The following is a 19737-nucleotide window of genomic DNA, read 5'->3' on the forward strand; positions in this document are numbered from 1 at the left end:
GGCATTCTGATGAGGTACAGTCATGTAGGGAATGATGTCACTAGAGACCAAGCATACATTTAAATTATCTTTCCAGGTTTGCTGTCATTCCAGTGGATCTGCAGAAGGTACAGTATCAAAGCAATAATGGCTCTGCAGCGTTACTCTTTTATTAGTATTATGAGGGCATTATAGAACATTTAATGTAACAAGAATTTAAAATAGATGTTCCAGCATAAATCAAATTATTGCCAATTGTTTTTACTAGATATTTTTAATAGGTATTTCCAGATGGCTGCTAACATGACCTCCATGCAGTCAGTTTCTTCAACCAACACAACATTTATTCGTCCCTCCAGCTTTTACATTAACGGACTTTACAACATCCCACATGCAAAGTACTACTATGTGTTTCTGTGCTTTGTGTATGCAGTGACTTTGTTGGGGAACTCTTGTATAATGGGCACCATATACCTGGCACGAAGCTTGCATACAGCTAAGTATATAGCCGTCTTCAATTTGGCCTTTTCTGATCTGTGTGGAAGTTCTGCTCTTATTCCGAAGCTTCTGGACATGTTTCTGTTTGAGAACCAGTCCATTTCTTATGAAGCCTGTCTAACAAACATGTTTTTTGTTTATTTTTTTATGACTCTGCAGTCTCTCACCTTGCTTGCTATGGCCTACGATAGGTTAATTGCCATATGCTTTCCTTTAAGATATCATGCAATTGTCACCAAAACAACAATGACTTTGATCATTGGTGTAATGTGGATATTGTCTATGAGTGTCAATGCTCTGCTGGTAGCTCTGGTTACCAGGTTGTCCTTCTGTAGATCCACTACAGTTAACAGCTATTTCTGTGATCATGGGCCTATCTATAAGCTAGCCTGTAATGATAACTCTATTAATTCCATAATGGGTTATGTCTGTACTGCTGCACTTCTTTATATTCCATTGATACTAATTGCTCTTTCATATGTTTGTATCGGTTTTGCACTTAAGAAAATCTCACATGGTGTTGAGCGAATCAAAGCTATGAAAACCTGCACCTCCCATCTCATATTAGTAGCCATGTTTTATTTACCAATAATTGGTGTTTACACTGCAGCTCTAACAACATCTTTAAATACTAATATCAGAATAATCAATACTGCCCTAACACAAACTATTCCACCCATGTTAAACCCCATCATATACACACTAAAGACGGAGGAGGTTTCACAGTCTATTAAAGCTCTCTACAAACGAAGCAAAGTGAACTCTGTAATGCAAACAGCTGTCAAAAACAGAAAGGGCAAAATACCTGTGACCTCATGAGAGACATGAGCATGGGATGTCCCACAATAGTCCATATATTCATCAATTTATACATTGGTGCTTGTTAGTTTTATTGTACTGTAACATTTTTGTGTGTAATAGTGATTTCATAAATGTGTAATCAGCAGCTATTTTCATAGACTATAAATCAACACAAGGTAGCTACTGTTTAAATAAATAAATAAAAACTCATCACATATCCTTCTGCCAGCAACAGTTTGGTTGTGTGATTGTAGTTGTGGAAAGTCAGAAACAACATGTTTTAAACCTAGCAATGATGGAAGCATTAAATCACTACTTTGTTCAACATTGTTGCATTACTTATGTTTACAATTCATTCACTATATGGGGGGGGGGGGATTTTTTAAAACGCAAAAACTTGAATTTCTGACAACTGTTCAATCAAGAATCTGAATTTTTGTAGGTTAATGTAGTTCATGTAGTTGGAAGTAAAGTTTGGACTCCACTTTGTTGAAGTGAGAATTAAGCACAAATCACAAATTCAACACATTTTACTGCGCAGTTATTGCTTATTGGCAGAATTCTACTAGGTTGGACGATACAATTAGAACATAAAGTGACATTTCTGATTATTATGAAGGTGTGCAAAAAGTTTAATTATTATTCTATAGAAGATTTTTACATAGAAAATCAACAGAATGTGTAATTTAAAAAAGGGTTGTCCAAATCCCAAAACAATATCTGATTTTATTTTTTTTATTATTATTACATCATGCAAAAAATGGAACAGTACAAACATAAATGACACATTTGCTTCAGCCAGTCCAAAAGAGCTGACATTTTGGCACACCTTGACATATTCCACACAGTTCAAGGGTTAACGTAACAGAATCACATATTGCTTGGTAAAGTTGGATTGTGCATAGCACTAAATGTGTTGAGTTCATAATGAAGTGCTTAAGAAGGGTCGTATGAACGATTGTTTTGACACTTTTGTATAAAAAAGGTGATAAATATGATATATATATAATTATAGACACCTTACACTCATGAATATTGACTATAAGATAATCCAAAAAAAAAAGTTTTAGACACAATTATAGAGAACGAACAGACATGTGCTGTCAAAGGACGCTTTATGTGGGACTATTTGAACACATTGAGAGAATTAATTTGTAGCACAAAAGAGATTTTTTTTTTATATTGTAGCCTTTCATCAAAATACAGCCTTTTCTGTATATGTATGGTTTCCCTGACGGTTTTATCAATGATTAAGTGCATGTATTTGGAATATGGAAATGTAAAAGTAAATGTGAATGGTCGACTGTCCGATGCATTTAAAGTTCTGAGAGGCCCTTTCAGTGTAGCGCTGTATGTCTTGGCTGTAAGTCCATTAAAAAAAAATTAGATGGTAGGGTTTTGCTAAATGATTCAAATTGGTTATTTCTGCATTTGTTGATCACCTTATTTATAAAATCAAATGAAGAATTGGGTATTTTATATGATAATTTTCTAAACTATAAGTGTGCTTCCAGAGCTGAATTAAATATTGATAAATCAGAATATTTATGGGTTAGAGCTATAGAAAGGAAATGTGATATTAATGTTACAGAAAAAGTACAAATTAAGATTTTAGGTATATATTTTGGTAATAAGGGTTGTTTAGAATATAATTGGACTTTTTACAATGATAAAATACATAATTAGTTAGTATTCAAATTTTAATTTAAGTTATAAAGCAAAAATTCTAATTAATAAAACATACATCAAAACAAACTACAAAATATGTTGCAACTTTACATGGAATGCCACTAGAGAGGTGACAGAAAGAGAAATTCTGTTTAAAAGTTCTAAATTGGGGGAAAACTAAATTGGAAAGAACAAAAAGGGGCACAAAGATCTAAGTTTCACATTTTAAAATATTATATTTAGATTTTATAACAAAATGCAAACATCATAATATTGAATGGGTAAATAATGATAGGAAACAAATATACAAAGTAATAATTTATTCCGTATATGGTAACATGGTTACTTATAGAGCCATGCAACCACATGAAAATAATATCGATATAGCATCTAAATAGTATATAGATATAATTTCTGCGAGAAGACTACCTGTACAAAAAGTGGTAAATTGGTAAAGCTGCTACGTTAAATGTCCTATGCCTAATTGTAATCAAGACGAAACATTAAAACATTTCTAACTAGAATGCAACAGATCTAAAGAACTTTGGGATCAACTTAAAAACATAAATAAAAATTAATATGAATACAATAGATTATTTAATAGCTCTAACAAAACAAGGACAAGAATTAATGTGGTTAATTATATGCATAGTGAAAAGTCAACTGTGGAAAACTAGAACAAGACCATAGGCCATTATTTTGTACCAACTGACATTATTTTTACACAAATTGTAAGAGAACTGAAAACATAAAGGACTACTGACAAGATAGATTTTGACTTTTTAACTAAATAATTATACTAATTTGATATGTGATAAATGTAATGAAATGTAATATTTTGTACTTGTATATTTGTAAACAATTACTTTCAATCAAATTTATTTATTAAAAAAAAAGAATATGTCCCAGTCAAACTTCAGTTCACACGCAGATGCTGTCTTGATGTTTAGTTGATGTTTATTTAAGCAAAGCACAACATATGAAAGTAACAAAAAAACTCATAATAAATAAACAAATCAATTACAGCTTGCGGTGGAAAAACTGTTTGCTCTTCTGACTGGGCACTAGCTAGGTCTACCTCATTCCCTTACAAGGACCCGATAACCCTGAAAACTTGGATGTATTGACCGGTATGCATGAGGGAGACATTTATTGGGTAATGAACCATAAGTGACCTAGGGATAGAATGGCTAAAGATAAAAATGGCTCCAACGCCTGGTCCCTTATTGTGTATCTCACAATAATAGCATGTAAATAAAAGGAGCCAGAAAGCATATTTATATAAACCATTCACTCTTATTTCCAGTACTACATCTGATTATATAAATTGCAGAGCAAACATCTATATCCATAATTCATAATCAATCATTCATTAATTCATCAGTCCTTAGTTGTTTTCTTAAAGTTGGGGGTTAGAGGTTACTTACACATAACCCACCATCGGGACTCAGCCTTTACTGCTAGTCCATCATTGTTGTAACGTTTCCATCAGCAAGCAGAGCTTACTGACTGGTCTTTGCAGGACTGTGTTCTTGGTCTTGATCAAAGCTACTCAGACAAGACCTTGTTTATCTGGAAAGGTCTTCAGAATTCTTCCTAGCAGCCACAAATTTCTTGGTGCTTTATCATCAACGATGACCAGTAAGTAATTTGGCAGGAAGTTCCTTTTGATCAAATTCTATTTGGATCTCTTTTGCATAGTTGGAAGGTACTCCCTTATCCACAGTTTCCAGAATAGGTCTGTGATGTACTGTACCTGTTTCCATCTTCTTCGTACGTACAAGTCAGTGCTCTGAAAGATCCCAGGTGGTATGACTGGATGAACTTTCATTCTTGGTAGATGATTAGGTGTCAGGGGTTCCCAGTCAAGTGGATCATCTGATACATATGTTAGTTGACGTTCATTCATTATTGTTTCAACTTCACAGCGTGCTGTTAACAAACCATCATCATCAAGGGTTTGCTCTCTAAAAAGTGAAAGAAGAGTTTTCTTCAATGACTTGATTAGACATTCCCACACACCTCCATGATGAGGTGCAAATGGTGGATTGAACATCCACTTGATTTCATCCTTTGATAAAGTCTCATGGATTTTCTCATGATCTACAGTTTTCAAACTGTTGTCTAGTCCTCTGTGACTACCAATGAAATTTGTACGTTTCTTATAGTAGCAACTGGCCCTCTTCTGCAGATGAATCGCCGCAGGGCGTTAATGCAGGAATCTGTATTTAAAGGAATTTGCTACTTTAAGATAAATGGCACGTGATGCCAGACATGTTAAAATCACGCCATATCGTTTTGCAGTTCCGCGACCTTTCTTGACTTCTATTGGCCCAAAGTAATCAATACCTACATGGGTAAAAGGTGGTACGTCTGGGGTGATTCGTTCTGGAGGGAGATCTGCCATCTTCTGTTCTCCCGGTTTCCCTTAAAGACGACAAATAATCTACTAGGTGTGCTCATGCGATTCCATCAAGAACACATAGCTTTAATGGCAGATATTAAAGCTGTTTCATCAGGTGAGAAAGTCTACATGTTTTCTGTGGACTCTAACCTGATGAAACACAGCTTGAATATCTGCTATTAAAGCTATGTGTTCTTGACAGAATCGCATGAGCACACCTAGTAGATTATTTGTAGTTGCTCTGATGGTATCTTCTCAGCATAGTCCTGTTCCAACATTTTGTCCATGAATTGTTTGTACTTTGCTTGAAAGCTTTTATCCTTTTTTAATCTTTTTACAAGGTTGGCAGCACGCTGGATTGCCATTTCTCTGTTTTTAGGCATGGTCATGTTGTCATTGCAAAACGGAAGAGGCAGGTAATAATGATTGTTCTCATAAGTCACTTGTTCTGAGAGAATCTTCATTAATTTCTTATCATCTAGTGACATTTCTCTATTTTCAAAAATGACACTTTGATACAATGAAACATAGTCTATTTTAGTCTTATATAATAGTCTTATTTTCCAGAACTGCCTTAACTCTCCTGGGAATGGAGTTTACCAGAGCTCCACAGGTTGCCACTGGAATGCTTTTCCACTTCTCCAAGACGACATCACGAAGCTGACGTCCAGACATATGAAAAAGTTTGGGCACCCCTATTAATCTTAATCCTTTTTAGTTCTAAATATTTGGGTGTTTGCAACAGCCATTTCAGTTTGATATATCTAAAAACTGATGGACACAGTAAATTAAAATTAGTATTAAAATGAGGTTTATTGCACTAACAGAAAATGTGCAATATGCATTTTACTGACTTACTGAAGCACAAAATTGGTTTGGTAACCTCATTGAGCTTTGAACTTCATAGCCAGGTGTATCCAATCATGAGAAAAGGTATTTAAGGTGGCCAATTGCAATTTGTTCTCCTATTTGAATCTCCTCTGAAGAGTGGCATCATGGGCTCATCAAAACAACTCTCAAATGATCTAAAAACAAAGATTGTTCAACATAGTTGTTCAGGGGAAGGATACAAAAAGTTGTCTCAGAGATTTAAACTGTCAGTTTCCACTGTGAGGAACATAGTAAGGAAATGGAAGATCACAGGGACAGTTCTTGTTAAGCCCAGAAGTGGCAGGCCAAGAAAAATATCAGAAAGGCAGAGAAGAAGAATGGTGAGAACAGTCAAGGACAATCCACAGACCACCTCCAAAGAGCTGCAGCATCATCTTGCAGCATCATCATGCTGCAGATGGTGTCCAGACATCTCAAGTTGCAAAAGTTGATTTCAGGGAGGTTACCCCCCAGCCAAAAAAAACAGAACAAAAAATACTTGCACACACACCAAAGGATAATGAAACTTTACTTTTATTTTAATTAATTTTACTTTTTTTTAATTAAATTTAGAGTACTCAGAGGTGAAATGAGTTTTATATATATATTTTTGGAATGCCCTGCCTCTAATTTCCCTGCCTCCGACATGATCTGCTTTCTCTCACTCACCGTGAGGGGGGAAAAACACTGCCCGCCCACACTAAAAACTGATTGGCTGTCTCACAGACTCTTTGCAGAGAACAGGCCAATCAGAACCCTCTCTGTTTTCTTTCTCTCCTTCCCACACGCAATTAGAGAAATGTGGGAGAGTCCCACAGCTTCAGGGAGAATTGGTTTGTCTGGGTGTCACTGTGCATCAGTCAACAATACAGCGCACTTTGCACAAGGAGAAGCTGTATGGGAGAGTGGAGCGAAAGGAGCCATTTCTGCAAGCACGCCACAAACAGAGTCGCCTGAGGTGTGCTTTTGCTTTTGCATACCTCAGGCGACTCTGTTTGTGGCATGCTCAAATAGGAGAACAACTTGCAATTGGCCACCTTAAATACCTTTTCTCATGATTGGATACACCTGGCTATGAATTTCAACGCTCAATGAGGTTACCAAATCATTTTTGTGCTTCAGTAAGTCAGTAAAAAGTAGTTAGGAGTATTCAAATCAATAAAATGATAAGAGTGTCCATACTTTTGCACCGGTCAAATTTTGGTTTAATGCATATTGCACATTTTCTGTTAGTACAATAAACCTAATTTCAAACCTGAAATATTACCGTGTCCATCAGTTATTAGATATATCAAACTGAAATGGCTGTTGCAAACACCCAAATATTTAGAACTAAAAATGATTAAGATTAATAGGTGTGCCCAAACTTTTTCATATGTCTGTAGTAACACTAAATGACAAGCAGTGCTAAAGTTGGAAATTTTGGAGTGTAGTCCCTTAGGGGTATACTCACTTTTGTTGCTGGTGGTTTAGACATGAATGGCTGTATATTGAGTTATTTTGAGGGAAGAATAAATGTACACTGTTATATAAGCTGCACACAGACTATTTTTAATTGTGTCAAAGTGTCATTTTGTCAGTGTTGTCCCATGAAAAGATATACTTAAATATCTGCAGAAATGTGTGGGGCGTACTCACTACTCACTACACTCACTACTAGTTCTCATTATATCAACAACTGGTTTGGTTAATTTGGCTTGCTGAGGGCATCTAGGAGAAATCTGGAACTACACTCTGTTCTCCAGATTGGCTCACAGGATATAACATAGTTAAAAATGAGAATTCTTTGTTGCATTTTACTGTATGTATTTTTATTTGCATCTGTTCAAATCATATGTGGTGCTCATATGTGGTGCAAAAACACTTATACTGCTGAGATAAATGGATTAGTGTAATTTACTTTAGTGTATAAAACTTTTGCACAATACTCAACAGAGGAACAGTTTGTTACATAGCTCATAACCTGTCCAAACATGGTCCAAGACAACTATACTAATAAATGTTACTGAGGAGTAGTCCTTTAGGGAATGATGTCACCAAAGACCAAGCATAAATTTGAGTGATCTTCACAGATATGCTGACATTCAATAGTGAACTTTTTCCTTATTCAATAACTGACACACTTTCACTGATTCTATCCGTTACATTATAACAAAAAATTGTGATATAACAGAATGCATTCTAAAACAAACAAAACTTTTCTTTCTCATTGGTAAAGGCAGATGGCTGCTAACATGACCTCCATGCAGTCAGTTTCTTCAACCAACACAACATTTATTCGTCCCTCCAGCTTTTACATTACCGGACTTTACAACATCCCACATGCAAAGTACTACTATGTGTTTCTGTGCTTTGTGTATGCAGTGACTTTGTTGGGGAACTCTTTTATAATGGGCACCATATACCTGGCACGAAGCTTGCATACAGCTAAGTATATAGCCGTCTTCAATTTGGCCTTTTCTGATCTGTGTGGAAGTTCTGCTCTTATTCCAAAGCTTCTGGACATGTTTCTGTTTGAGAACCAGTCCATTTCTTATGAAGCCTGTCTAACAAACATGTTTTTTGTTTATTTTTTTATGACTCTGCAGTCTCTCACCTTGCTTGCTATGGCCTACGATAGGTTAATTGCCATATGCTTTCCTTTAAGATATCATGCAATTGTCACCAAAACAACAATGACTTTGATCATTGGTGTAATGTGGATATTGTCTACGAGTGTCAATGCTCTGCTGGTAGCTCTGGTTACCAGGTTGTCCTTCTGTAGATCCACTACAGTTAACAGCTATTTCTGTGATCATGGGCCTATCTATAAGCTAGCCTGTAATGATAACTCTATTAATTCCATAATGGGTTATGTCTGTACTGCTGCACTTCTTTATATTCCATTGATACTTATTGCTCTTTCATATGTTTGTATCCGTTTTGCACTTAAGAAAATCTCACATGGTGTTGAGCGAATCAAAGCTATGAAAACTTGCACCTCCCATCTCATATTAGTAGCCATGTTTTATTTACCAATAATTGGTGTTTACACTGCAGCTCTAACAACATCTTTAAATACTAATATCAGAATAATCAATACTGCCCTAACACAAACTATTCCACCCATGTTAAACCCCATCATATACACACTAAAGACGGAGGAGGTTTCACAGTCTATTAAAGCTCTCTACAAACGAAGCAAAGTGAACTCTGTAATGCAAACAGCTGTCCAAAACAGTTCAAGTAACTAAAATGATTCAGTTGCTGTAAAACTAGTCTCCAAAAAAAAAGTAATTTGCCATCTTATTCATTTGGCATCTTAGTTTTTCTTTTTGTGCAAGCCAAATATCAATTATTATAAAAAAAATAATGCATCTGTTGGTTAAAACAGATTTGGGCCATCTGATTTACTATTTGAAATTTGTAAAATGTTATAACAGTACTGTAATGTATGATCAGTGTAGTAGTATGTAATAATTTGGAAGCAGTTGTTAATCTTCTAGTTTGCAATTGCACATTTTAAATGCTGAATGCAAGCTTTCAAAACTGGTAAAATGTTTTTTCATCAGGACATACTGTAAAATAGGGTCCATCATGCTCATCTGAATTTTAATGTGAATGTATTTTAATAATAAAACAAATATCAATGCATTTATTTAGCAATTAGTCTTTGTGCATGTTTAACATAATTTTTTTAGCAGCCACTATCTGCAAGTATATATGAATTATATATATGAATCTTAGGTAAATTACTTGTAACAGCATATAATTTGATATCACAAAAATTGTATATTGGGGCAACTGATTATTGATCTAGTAAATGGATTTATTACAATTAAAAGACAGTCAAGCTGATAACTAAATCTTAAGGAGAAATGTTTTATTTGATGTTCCACAAGTAAAGTAAATAACATCAATGGTGAACTGTCCACAATGTAAATTTAACAGGCTAAAGTTACATCATTATGCATTAACAATTTCTTAATCAGAGGCTGTCAATTGACTTTTTGAGTCCGACTCTGATGGTCTTTGCTTCAACAACCGAGCTTTCTGAACATTTTGGTATGACGTCATGCAATCTTTGAAGTCCTTGACCTGTGTTTGGCATTTTCTCCAGTCTTGGTGCTCTGCCATACAATCCTGGAGTGCATAATGCAGGTTTGCACAGCCTGTCCTTAAAATCATCTGTTCCACTGGATCATTTTCATCTTCTGGTCTGCTGCGGTCATGGGGTGAGGGTGTAGGGGGAGATGCCATTTTGGTTCAGATCTAGGTTGGAGAGAGGAGAACAAATTATTCAACTTTAAAGTTGTACAGCAAATTCTGCCTTTTCAGATAAACTCCCTGTGACTATTTAACAGATTATGATTGTAAATGTGTGACCACTGAATAGACTCTAGGGGAGAGTTAAAGTGACACTGTTCTTTAGCCTTTTGTGTCTGTAATTATAGAACTACAAAGTGCTTCTATATGTTCAGCAGGACTGAAAGAATGGACAATAATTTTAGAAAGAATAATTTGTAGTAACAATATTCTGACTGGACCGTGAATATTTAATGCAACACAGAACAACGTAATTTTACAATATATGTAATTGTTTAAAATAAGATTGTAGCCAGATTGTCATTTCCGCTAATTACACACACTGCGTATGGCCACACAAATTAAAGGGCCCCATCTGACCCCTACAATTGCATTAACTATGTAACTATGTAATGTAAATTAGTTACTTCCAAGTCCACCTTAAATCCTGTTGCTATATTCATACAATCACACTAAGACTGAGACATTTGTGTTACATAGTAAAGTACAGCAGCTATTAAAGAATTAGTGCTCACATTCTGCTTATTTAATTTTTCTGATCCACCTTAAATAGTCAGGTGCTACAACTTGGTTCCTTCACGTTATTTATTCTACATCTGTTAAATACGTTCATATTCTCATAAATGTTAAACATAAAATGAAACTTATTATACTCTATAAATACTGTTTGTTTACACATCAATTTAGTATGAATACATTTATTTATTCTTAAGCTAACAAACAAGGGATTGCAGTATTGTAGAGTCAGGAGCAACTGTAAAAAAATGATCACATGCTGAAGATCAGGGCTGGAGGGCCCCTTATCAGAACTTTGCTTAGGGCTTAAGGGAAGAGTAGTCCAGTGTTCTGTTGATTTTAGCAGCCTTGTCAAACTATGCAACCTTAGCGTATATTTAAAAGTAAAACACAAAATTCTGGTCCTAAAGGCCCATTGCCCCGCACTTTTTAGTGATCACACCCACCCCCACCCCCCACCAATACCACAAATAGGTGGATTCCTATTTATTCCTATTCCTAACTATTTAATTTTCAAACTGTCCTAATTTATTAATTTAGGATTGCAGGATTTACTGTAAGCTATAATAACCGAAAATTAATTTAACTAACTAGTTATGTAGTGGATATTCAGAATTAAGTACAATACTTTATATTATTAGTTTAAAGCAGTTTCTTATCTCTGGTCACTGCCCTAAAGTTGTTGTTTTTTTCACCTAATCCAACTGATCAGCTAATAAACAATCCTTTATTGAGTTTACCTGTTAAAAAAATCTATGTAGCCCCCTATGGACCATACATTAATCATTATGTATATCCAGCAGTGAATCAGACACATCATACCACCACTTACCTTATTAAGTGCCTTTAAAGCAGAGAAAGCACTAGAATATGCGGAACAGTGGGAATATAAAGTAGAATATGCAGGAATAGGGTTTAGAAACACTGCTCTAACGCTTCTGTTCGTTTGTAGTTCACAGAAACAATGTCTTGTTCTGCTAACAGATTAGAAGGGTTTGGGTTATGTAAAGTTAACTACTGCCAAAAATCTATATGAAACGTCAAGTACATACTTTTTCATTAGTGCTTTCAGTAGTGCTTTTTATTTTTAGAATGGAGTAAATGTAAATATACAAACATACAACATAATTATCTATTAACCAATTTAACCTAACTACCATCTTACAGAGCACCTCGCTTCACACACTACAGCTTTAGGCTAACTTACATCTGCAGATTCTGACTCACCGCGCTGAACAGCTGACTGAACAGAGCACCGACTCAGTGAGAGGTACTGTGTTAATAATAACGTTCAGGACATTAATTAGCTAGGCAGACATCCACATGTATAAATTGACCTGGGGTCCGAGTTTACCACAACACATATATAACAGAGTCAGTGGGGAAGAATTTCAAGTGTGGACCGGAAGCTCAGAGCCTTCCCACTTCCTATCTCCCCCGTTATAATCAGTAAATGACTTCAGCCGCTAGAGGGAGCCACGAGTGAGTCCACTATTAATGGAGAATAATAGAGATAACAGCTAAAAGCTCTACATTAAAATAGTAACCAACTACTTTTCCGAAATATTTTTTTAATTTTAGAATGTATAACAAGGTATATTTAGCTTATCTGTATATTTCCATTTTTCTACAGCAAACAGCTTTAAGTAAATGCGCTACTACTACTCTCCACTGAGTGGTTGGCTAATAGACCGCTGCTGTTGTGCTTAATTCTGTAGTCCTCGAATGCCCATGTTTAAGGTTCCGTGTCTAAGATTAATTTCTGTATGGTCAGAATGAATGGGCTTTTTAAAAACTTGCCTCTATTAAAGTCTGTGGCAAATAAGTATGTTCAGAAGCCAGTACGTTTTATTCTGTTATTCTATTACATTTTCCTTCTGACACATCAACAAATCCTCTGAATGATTAAATCGTTTAAAAATTGTAATTAGATTAGTGCTAGCTTTTAGCCAATACTACAGCGCACTGACCTGACGTCGCGGCACAGTGGCTCAGAACCTGAGCAGAGTCGATTTGGTTGTATTCTTACAGCATATTACAGCACACCTAAACCAACTAATAAACTAACTGCCCTCCGAGTTTCCTGTGCTACAGCAGGAAAACACTAAAACAAGCAGCACAGTGTTACTCCAGAACCAGGCTTTAAACGCTGTAGCACGCTTCATCAGTCTAGCTGCATTGAATGTTATTAGTTAGCGTGGTTAATTAGAGATGGCTGTTCTACGTGCTTTTACAATCTCTAACACACTACACTGCTCAACATCACCAGACTGAAAGTGGGTTTAATAATAATAATCTTGATATGACCAGAGCTTTACAGCCGGTGTCATATCTCTGCCTGCTTGCTCTCGAACTGAGCCGCTGTGCCATGACGTCAGTTCAATGCGCTGTAGCATTAGCTAAAAGCTAGCATTATTCTATTTATGACTTTTAAATGATTGTGTTATTCAGAGGATCCAGTGATGTTCAGGAAAAAAATGTAAACAGAATGAAATGTAGAATATGATAGAGGTGAGTTTTTAAAAAGTCCATCTATTCCACCCATTCAGAAATTTAGATACAGAACCACAAATATGGACATAAACATATGGCGTCGACTACAAAATTATGATATGCCTGCAGTGGTCTATGCTGGATTTAGGGCCAAAGCACATGAAAATGCTTATACCAGCAGTTTAAAAGCTTAAAATTGTCTTTAATGCTGAACATTAATGATTAATGGTTCTGTGCTGATAAATTAGAACATATTTTCAGTATAAAAATCATCAAATGTTTATAAACTCTGCTGTTGCTCAGTTGCTTCATAAATGACCATTTATTTTGGACTCACTCACTCGAGGAAACCTTATTAAATGGGTATCACTCTAAAAGCTCTCTGGACTGTTTTTTTGGACGTTCCCACAGCCCTGTGAAAACACTAGATGGAAGCGTTGCAGCGTTCATTTATCAGACCTACAGGACTCTACAGTAAACAGTGTCTGAAGCTTAAAATACCAAAACAACGACCTAGAAACACCAATCTTCACTCTTTTATTACTCTTTATAAGAGTAAAGAAAAATAATACATTTTACATTACATTATTTTCATTCCATTTAAATGTATTATAAAGAAAAAACTCAGCGTGGCTTAATATAAAAACAACACTTCACTCACACCACATTTGACTAATAAATTACTTTTTATAGTCATGTCTGAATTGAAGTTTAGTATTTAATTCAACTAGTCTTCCCTTTTATTGGGTGAAAAATGCTAACAGCTGACAACAAAGCTAAACGCTCATATCTAGCATTGAGGTGTCTGTTCTTGGCATGAGGAATGAATCTGTGAAATGGCTCACTTATTAGCTGACTCTCTATATAGCATTTACTACCATATAAAGTTAACTGATTAAGGAACAACCAAACAACAATCTATATATATATAATCAGTTTATTGCATTGTGTTATAAACTGTAGAGTCTAGTTACATAGGGTGACCATATTTTCATTTGGGTAAACCAGGACACCTGGTAGCGTTGTGTGTGTGCTCTTCCTGTGAGACTGCACCGGAAGGGGGGGGAGGGAGGGCTCCATGTTGACAGTCACGCTGTCTACTGCTCTCTGGTCCAATGAAGGTAATTTAAAAACCAGGACATTTCCTCACTTTCTGAAAAAAAGTTACATCATCTGTACACAACATTTTGCAAGGCATTTTGGGTGTTTTATTGTGAACTATATAGGGAATAAAATTTACTGCTGAGATTTCAAATAGCACTACTACCTGACTTCACTTCAATCCAATTCAATTTTATTTATATAGCGCTTTTTACAACAAAGGTCCACGCCTCTTATGAGCAGCAGCACAGAGATGCCAATTTTATGGTGACACAGTGGCAAGGAAAACTCCCTTTAAGAGGAAGAAACCTGGGAAGGAACCAAGACTCAGTCCGAGGAACCCATCCTACTCGGGTCGACCCGGGGTACGTTTCCCAAAAGCATAGTTGCTAACTACGTAAGCAACTTACATAGTCTGGACGATGCAGCTGCGACGCAGGTGTTTCCCAAAAGTGTAGTTGGAACTATGGAGGTAACCACGTTAGTAACTTACATAGTGCGAACCTTAGTTAAGCTACTCAGGTGTTTCCCAGAACCGTAGTTCCAGCGAATGTTCGCAACTACCGTGGTTCAGCTGCGTCGTTCCAACTACAGCTCTAGACTAGACCTGTCATAGTTCCTGGTGATTAGTGCAGACGATGGACGGTAGGATTCAAAAAGCTGATAAATCACATTAATATTGCTGCATGAGGATTTAAGATGTCAAGTGTACCTCTTTTTTTTTTTTTAATGTTTGTGTTTATTACATTAATTGAGCCACTTCACTTTTACCCATGTGAGCCCAAGGAAAATAATAAAATTCAGTGCTCAAATGTATTTTGAAAATGTAAAGTTAATTGCCCATTTTTAATGTATGTCTTTAACATTTAGCTTTATTTGGAAAACATGAATTTAGTGTAGTGAACAAAGTGCACTGAAGTGCTCTTTAGCTAAAATGTATTTTACAGTGTTGGAAAGATGCATGTCAATTATTTAAGCAGGCATCTCTTGAGTAAAGATAACTTGTGCTGTGAACATTTATGAATTAGTTAATAATTATTTTTCAAACCCTATACAAATGTTATCAATTAGTCTTTGTTAAATAATATATATCACAGGAAATAAGTAGAAATATGTATGCTACATTAATAGATATTTTTAAAAACAAGAACATTAATTGCCATTATGAAAAAAATATTAAGAGAATAAAACCACGACTGGGATTCGAACTAGGCGTCCATCCGGTGTTCTGTCGAGTTTTCCTACCCTGTCAAACCATACTACCCTAGTGCATATTTAAATATAAAATTGCTAGAAAAAGCCCCATATTTAAACATGCTTTAGGTAGGATATTTGGAAAGCATGAATCAAAATATCAGGAGACAGTTTTTTTTATTGCTTAAATTTCATGGCACTTATTATTACTTTCATTATTATCAACTGTCATTTACGCATTTTTAATACTCAGACAAATAATGGCAAGGAGTTTCTGGTTGTTTAATGCACCCAAGAAGAACAGAATTACCATAAAAATAATAAATAAATAAATAAACATTTCCACGCATGGGCGCTGGTGTTAAGAAGCACATCTCGATGGGTTGCACAATTCGACAGAACACCGCCCGCTGCACCATCGTAAGTGCTCTGCTGAACCACTCAGTAACACACCTTTCTCAGGTCTCATATAAATAAGACTAATTCAGAATGGTGATGTATATATATTTTATTAAAAAATATATAGCAATAACAAATATATTTATGTTTTTTTTTTAAGTAGCACTGTTACAATTAATAATTAATATATAGCAATTATTGTGTGGATTTTACTTGCAGTTCATTGTTATTTTATTAATAGTATTGTTGTCGGTTCATGTTGTGGTGATATTACAATATAAATAGGCTAAATTATAAATTATTAACATATTTTTGGCATCATATTTTAATAGACTGTGAGTTTTGCAAGATTCCTGCTGGGAAAGTCTGGCCGAACACATCTGAAAACACCTTAGTTAAGGCCACGGTGGTTCAAACCAACATAGTTCAGACTTCTGTGGTACCAACAAAGTACGTTGGTTTTGGGAAACGGTCGTACTTCAGATGTTAGTTAGTTTAACGATGCAAAAATGTGATGGGCACAAACTATAGAGCTATGGCTAATATAGAAACAGATTCTAAGTGTGTTAATGTTAATCAATGCAGGGTTGCAGACACAACACAGCGGGCAGTGGAGAGCCAGGCTGGGAACATCAGGAACAGGGCATCTCCATACATGTAGAAGAGATAGATAGAGGAAACAGAAAGGAAATAAAGAGAAAAAAGCAGGAGTTAGAAAGGTTGTGTAATTATTCTGATGAGGACAGGGCTGATTCCTGAAAGCTGGAACCACAAGTGAACACATCCAGGCAGACCGGCCGGGCATCTCCGTACATGTGAGAGAAATAGAGAGAGAGAGAGAACAGAGAGGTTATTAAGATTATTATTTAGATTATTTATCACAATCTGTGGTAAATAAATGTCCAGGACTCATTTTGTTCTGTGTATATATTTTATAAAATGACAACACAGCTGTAGTGGTCTATAGGGAGTGACTGTAAGTGAGTATGGGCAGCCAGGCTTTAAGTCAGCATTTCTTGTTTTTTGGGCATATAGAGTTGTACCCCAACTGCCCCCACAGCTTTGGTGCCTCCCTGCTCCCAACACACCTGATTCAAATAATCAGCTACATTAACCCTTTCAGAGCTGTAGGGATGTGCCATATGCTGCCCGGTTTAAAAAAAACAACACTGCATTAAAATATTATACTCTGATTACTTTTGAATTACTTGTCTTTTTAAAGCCAGATATTGAAAAAAGACAAAAGAAACTTTACATATACATTCAGATAAAACTGTTTTGTGTCTGCACTAAATACTCATGTCCACATCAAACGTATTTCAATAGTAAATGGTAAATGCTGTGTATCCATACCTCTGTAAATCTCACAGAAATTCTATATAAGCACACAGGGGCTGTATTCTGAGTTTCCTGTTTACTGCATATATGATGAATGATATCATGTCTTGAGGGAAATGGGCAGTGCAGTAATGAGGGCACCAAAGTGGTATAAAACGGTCTAACCCCGCTGCAATGTTGATATGTTGTCTTATCTACACAGACGCAGGTTTAATCCATTGTGTATCACTTTTCATCATTTTTTACTTTTAAATCTATGTAAATAACTGCAGTAACATAGACCTTTTTGAAATACAATCTTCTAGACAGATGGATGAAAGAACCTCTGTGCAGTCTTTCTCCACAATAAATGAAACTTTTATTCGTCCCAGCACATTTTACATCAGTGGAATTTCTAATATTCCGCATGCAAAGTATTACTATGTGTTTCTATGCTTTGTGTATGTTATGACAATTTTAGGGAATTCTTTCATAATGGGCACCATATACCTGGCACGTTCTCTCCACACAGCAAAGTACATAGCTATCTTTAACCTGGCTCTGTCTGATCTGTGTGCAAGCACTGCTCTTATTCCCAAGCTTTTAGACATGTTTCTGTTTGAGAGGCAGTACATTTCTTATGGAGAGTGTCTGGCAAACATGTTTTTTGTTTTTGTCTTTATGGCCCAGGAATCTCTTTCTCTGCTTGCTTTATCTTATGACAGACTAATTGCTATTTGTTTTCCTCTGAGGTATCATGAAATTGTGACCAAAGAAGCAATGACAATGATCATTGGTGTTATGTGGCTTTTCACTGTGTCTGTCTTTGCTCTTCTTGTATCTCTCATTACCAGACTGTCCTTTTGTAGATCCACTACAGTTGAGAGTCATTTTTGTGACCATGGTCCTGTCTATAAACTAGCCTGTAATGATTATTCTGTGAACAATTTAATGGCAATGGTCTGTGTTGCCATACTAATTTTCATTCCATTAACATTCATAACTCTTTCATACTTTGGTATTGGTTTGGCTTTACTTAGGATGTCACATGAAACTGAACGAACAAAAGCTATGAAAACATGTACAGCCCACCTTATGTTAGTGGCCATAGGTTATCTACCAATTTCAGGTGTCTACATTGCAACTTATATAGCACCTATAGATGCAAATCTCCGGATTTTTAATACTGCCATGACGCAAACTATTCCACCTATGTTAAACCCCATAATTTACACTCTAAAGACAGAGGAAGTCATGCAGTCTATTAAAGTACTGTACAAACGTACCAAAGTAAAGTACTTTTCAAAATGACAAATTGTGGTTATTATCACTGCTCTCTTTGATATACATATTAAGTTTTATATAATTCATGTTTTTTTCTATAAGTGAACATACTGAGAGCTGGTTCTAGCTTAGATGTTGAAATAATCTTTGTACATGAGGAAACCAAAAATGTTTCAAATATATAAAACAAAGACATAAGGCAAAAGACATTTAGATATGTGTTACTTTACATAAAATTATGAAAACTTCTTGAGATTTTTTTTTAATATATAAAATAAGGTAGCTAGTATAAAACATTCTTGTGGAGACTGCAATATCATTAAAGGTATCATGTTTGTGAGTGTATGAAATTACTTCAAACTGGAGTAAGCAAATAAAAAAATGATAATGAAACATTTTGCTTAATGTATTATTGGATGTATATTCAAACTGGGTTCCAGCTTTTTTATTTAAAATGTATTATTTTTTTAGGATTAGGCCAGTGTATTATTGATATTTCTTTCTGGCACATTATGATTTTAAATGGTAGATTTAACATTACTGAAGTAACCAATGTTAGTACACTGAAATATGACTGAACTGCTCACATTACACTTACAAACTTTCACTTCCTCTCAGGCATCTTTCTGTTAAGCCAGGTGACGCAGATTTCAAATCACTCTGACTCCTCCAACCTTGTCTCAACGTCCAGCAGCCCTGGATATTTCTAAGCTGCTGCTGAACACTCTAAATGAACTAAATAAAAATAACAACGACAGAGCAAATAAAGACTGTAACAAGAAAGCAAAGTGATTTCAGGAAGTTGTTTGCTTAGATCAAAATGTAATAAAGAAACTGCAGTTAACATAAACATAAAAAAAAAAATAGAAATCCTAATTTAATTTAAAAGTATATCAGATGCTACAGTG

The 19737-nt window shown here is 35.4% G+C and overlaps 4 protein-coding genes across 7 annotated transcripts; 3 read left to right on the forward strand and 1 right to left on the reverse strand.

Moving 5' to 3' along the window:
• Positions 1 to 97: 97 nt before the first annotated feature.
• Positions 98 to 1499, forward strand: LOC103042312 (olfactory receptor 1-like). The gene has a single exon (XM_007235415.4). It carries the CDS (start codon positions 205 to 207, stop codon positions 1294 to 1296), a length of 1092 nt encoding a protein of 363 aa, XP_007235477.3. The 5' UTR covers positions 98 to 204; the 3' UTR covers positions 1297 to 1499.
• Positions 1500 to 8225: 6726 nt separating this feature from the next.
• LOC111195046 (olfactory receptor 1-like) lies at positions 8226 to 9476 on the forward strand. The gene has a single exon (XM_022681077.2). The coding sequence runs from the start codon at positions 8443 to 8445 to the stop codon at positions 9451 to 9453; it is 1011 nt and encodes a 336-aa protein (XP_022536798.2). The 5' UTR covers positions 8226 to 8442; the 3' UTR covers positions 9454 to 9476.
• A 585-nt stretch (positions 9477 to 10061) lies between these two features.
• LOC103044870 (cytochrome c oxidase assembly factor 4 homolog, mitochondrial) lies at positions 10062 to 12451 on the reverse strand. 4 transcript variants are annotated; one of them, XM_022681078.2, is made up of 3 exons: positions 12269 to 12451; positions 11874 to 11904; positions 10062 to 10471 (listed from the first exon to the last, which is right to left on the reverse strand). In XM_022681078.2, the coding sequence occupies exon 3, from the start codon at positions 10457 to 10459 to the stop codon at positions 10184 to 10186; it is 276 nt and encodes a 91-aa protein (XP_022536799.1). In that variant the 5' UTR covers positions 10460 to 10471; positions 11874 to 11904; positions 12269 to 12451; the 3' UTR covers positions 10062 to 10183. The 4 variants fall into 4 exon arrangements, with proteins under 4 accessions (XP_022536799.1, XP_049325007.1, XP_015457422.2 ...); XM_049469050.1 differs by having other exon boundaries at positions 12249 to 12451; XM_015601936.3 differs by lacking the exon at positions 11874 to 11904 and having other exon boundaries at positions 12249 to 12451.
• Positions 12452 to 17750: 5299 nt separating this feature from the next.
• On the forward strand, positions 17751 to 19164 carry LOC103021665 (olfactory receptor 1496-like). The gene has a single exon (XM_007235436.3). It carries the CDS (start codon positions 17876 to 17878, stop codon positions 18854 to 18856), a length of 981 nt encoding a protein of 326 aa, XP_007235498.3. The 5' UTR covers positions 17751 to 17875; the 3' UTR covers positions 18857 to 19164.
• The last annotated feature ends 573 nt before the right edge of the window (positions 19165 to 19737 follow it).

Source organism: Astyanax mexicanus, chromosome 20, assembly GCF_023375975.1.
Source record: "Astyanax mexicanus isolate ESR-SI-001 chromosome 20, AstMex3_surface, whole genome shotgun sequence".
NCBI classification, from domain to species: domain Eukaryota; kingdom Metazoa; phylum Chordata; class Actinopteri; order Characiformes; family Acestrorhamphidae; genus Astyanax; species Astyanax mexicanus.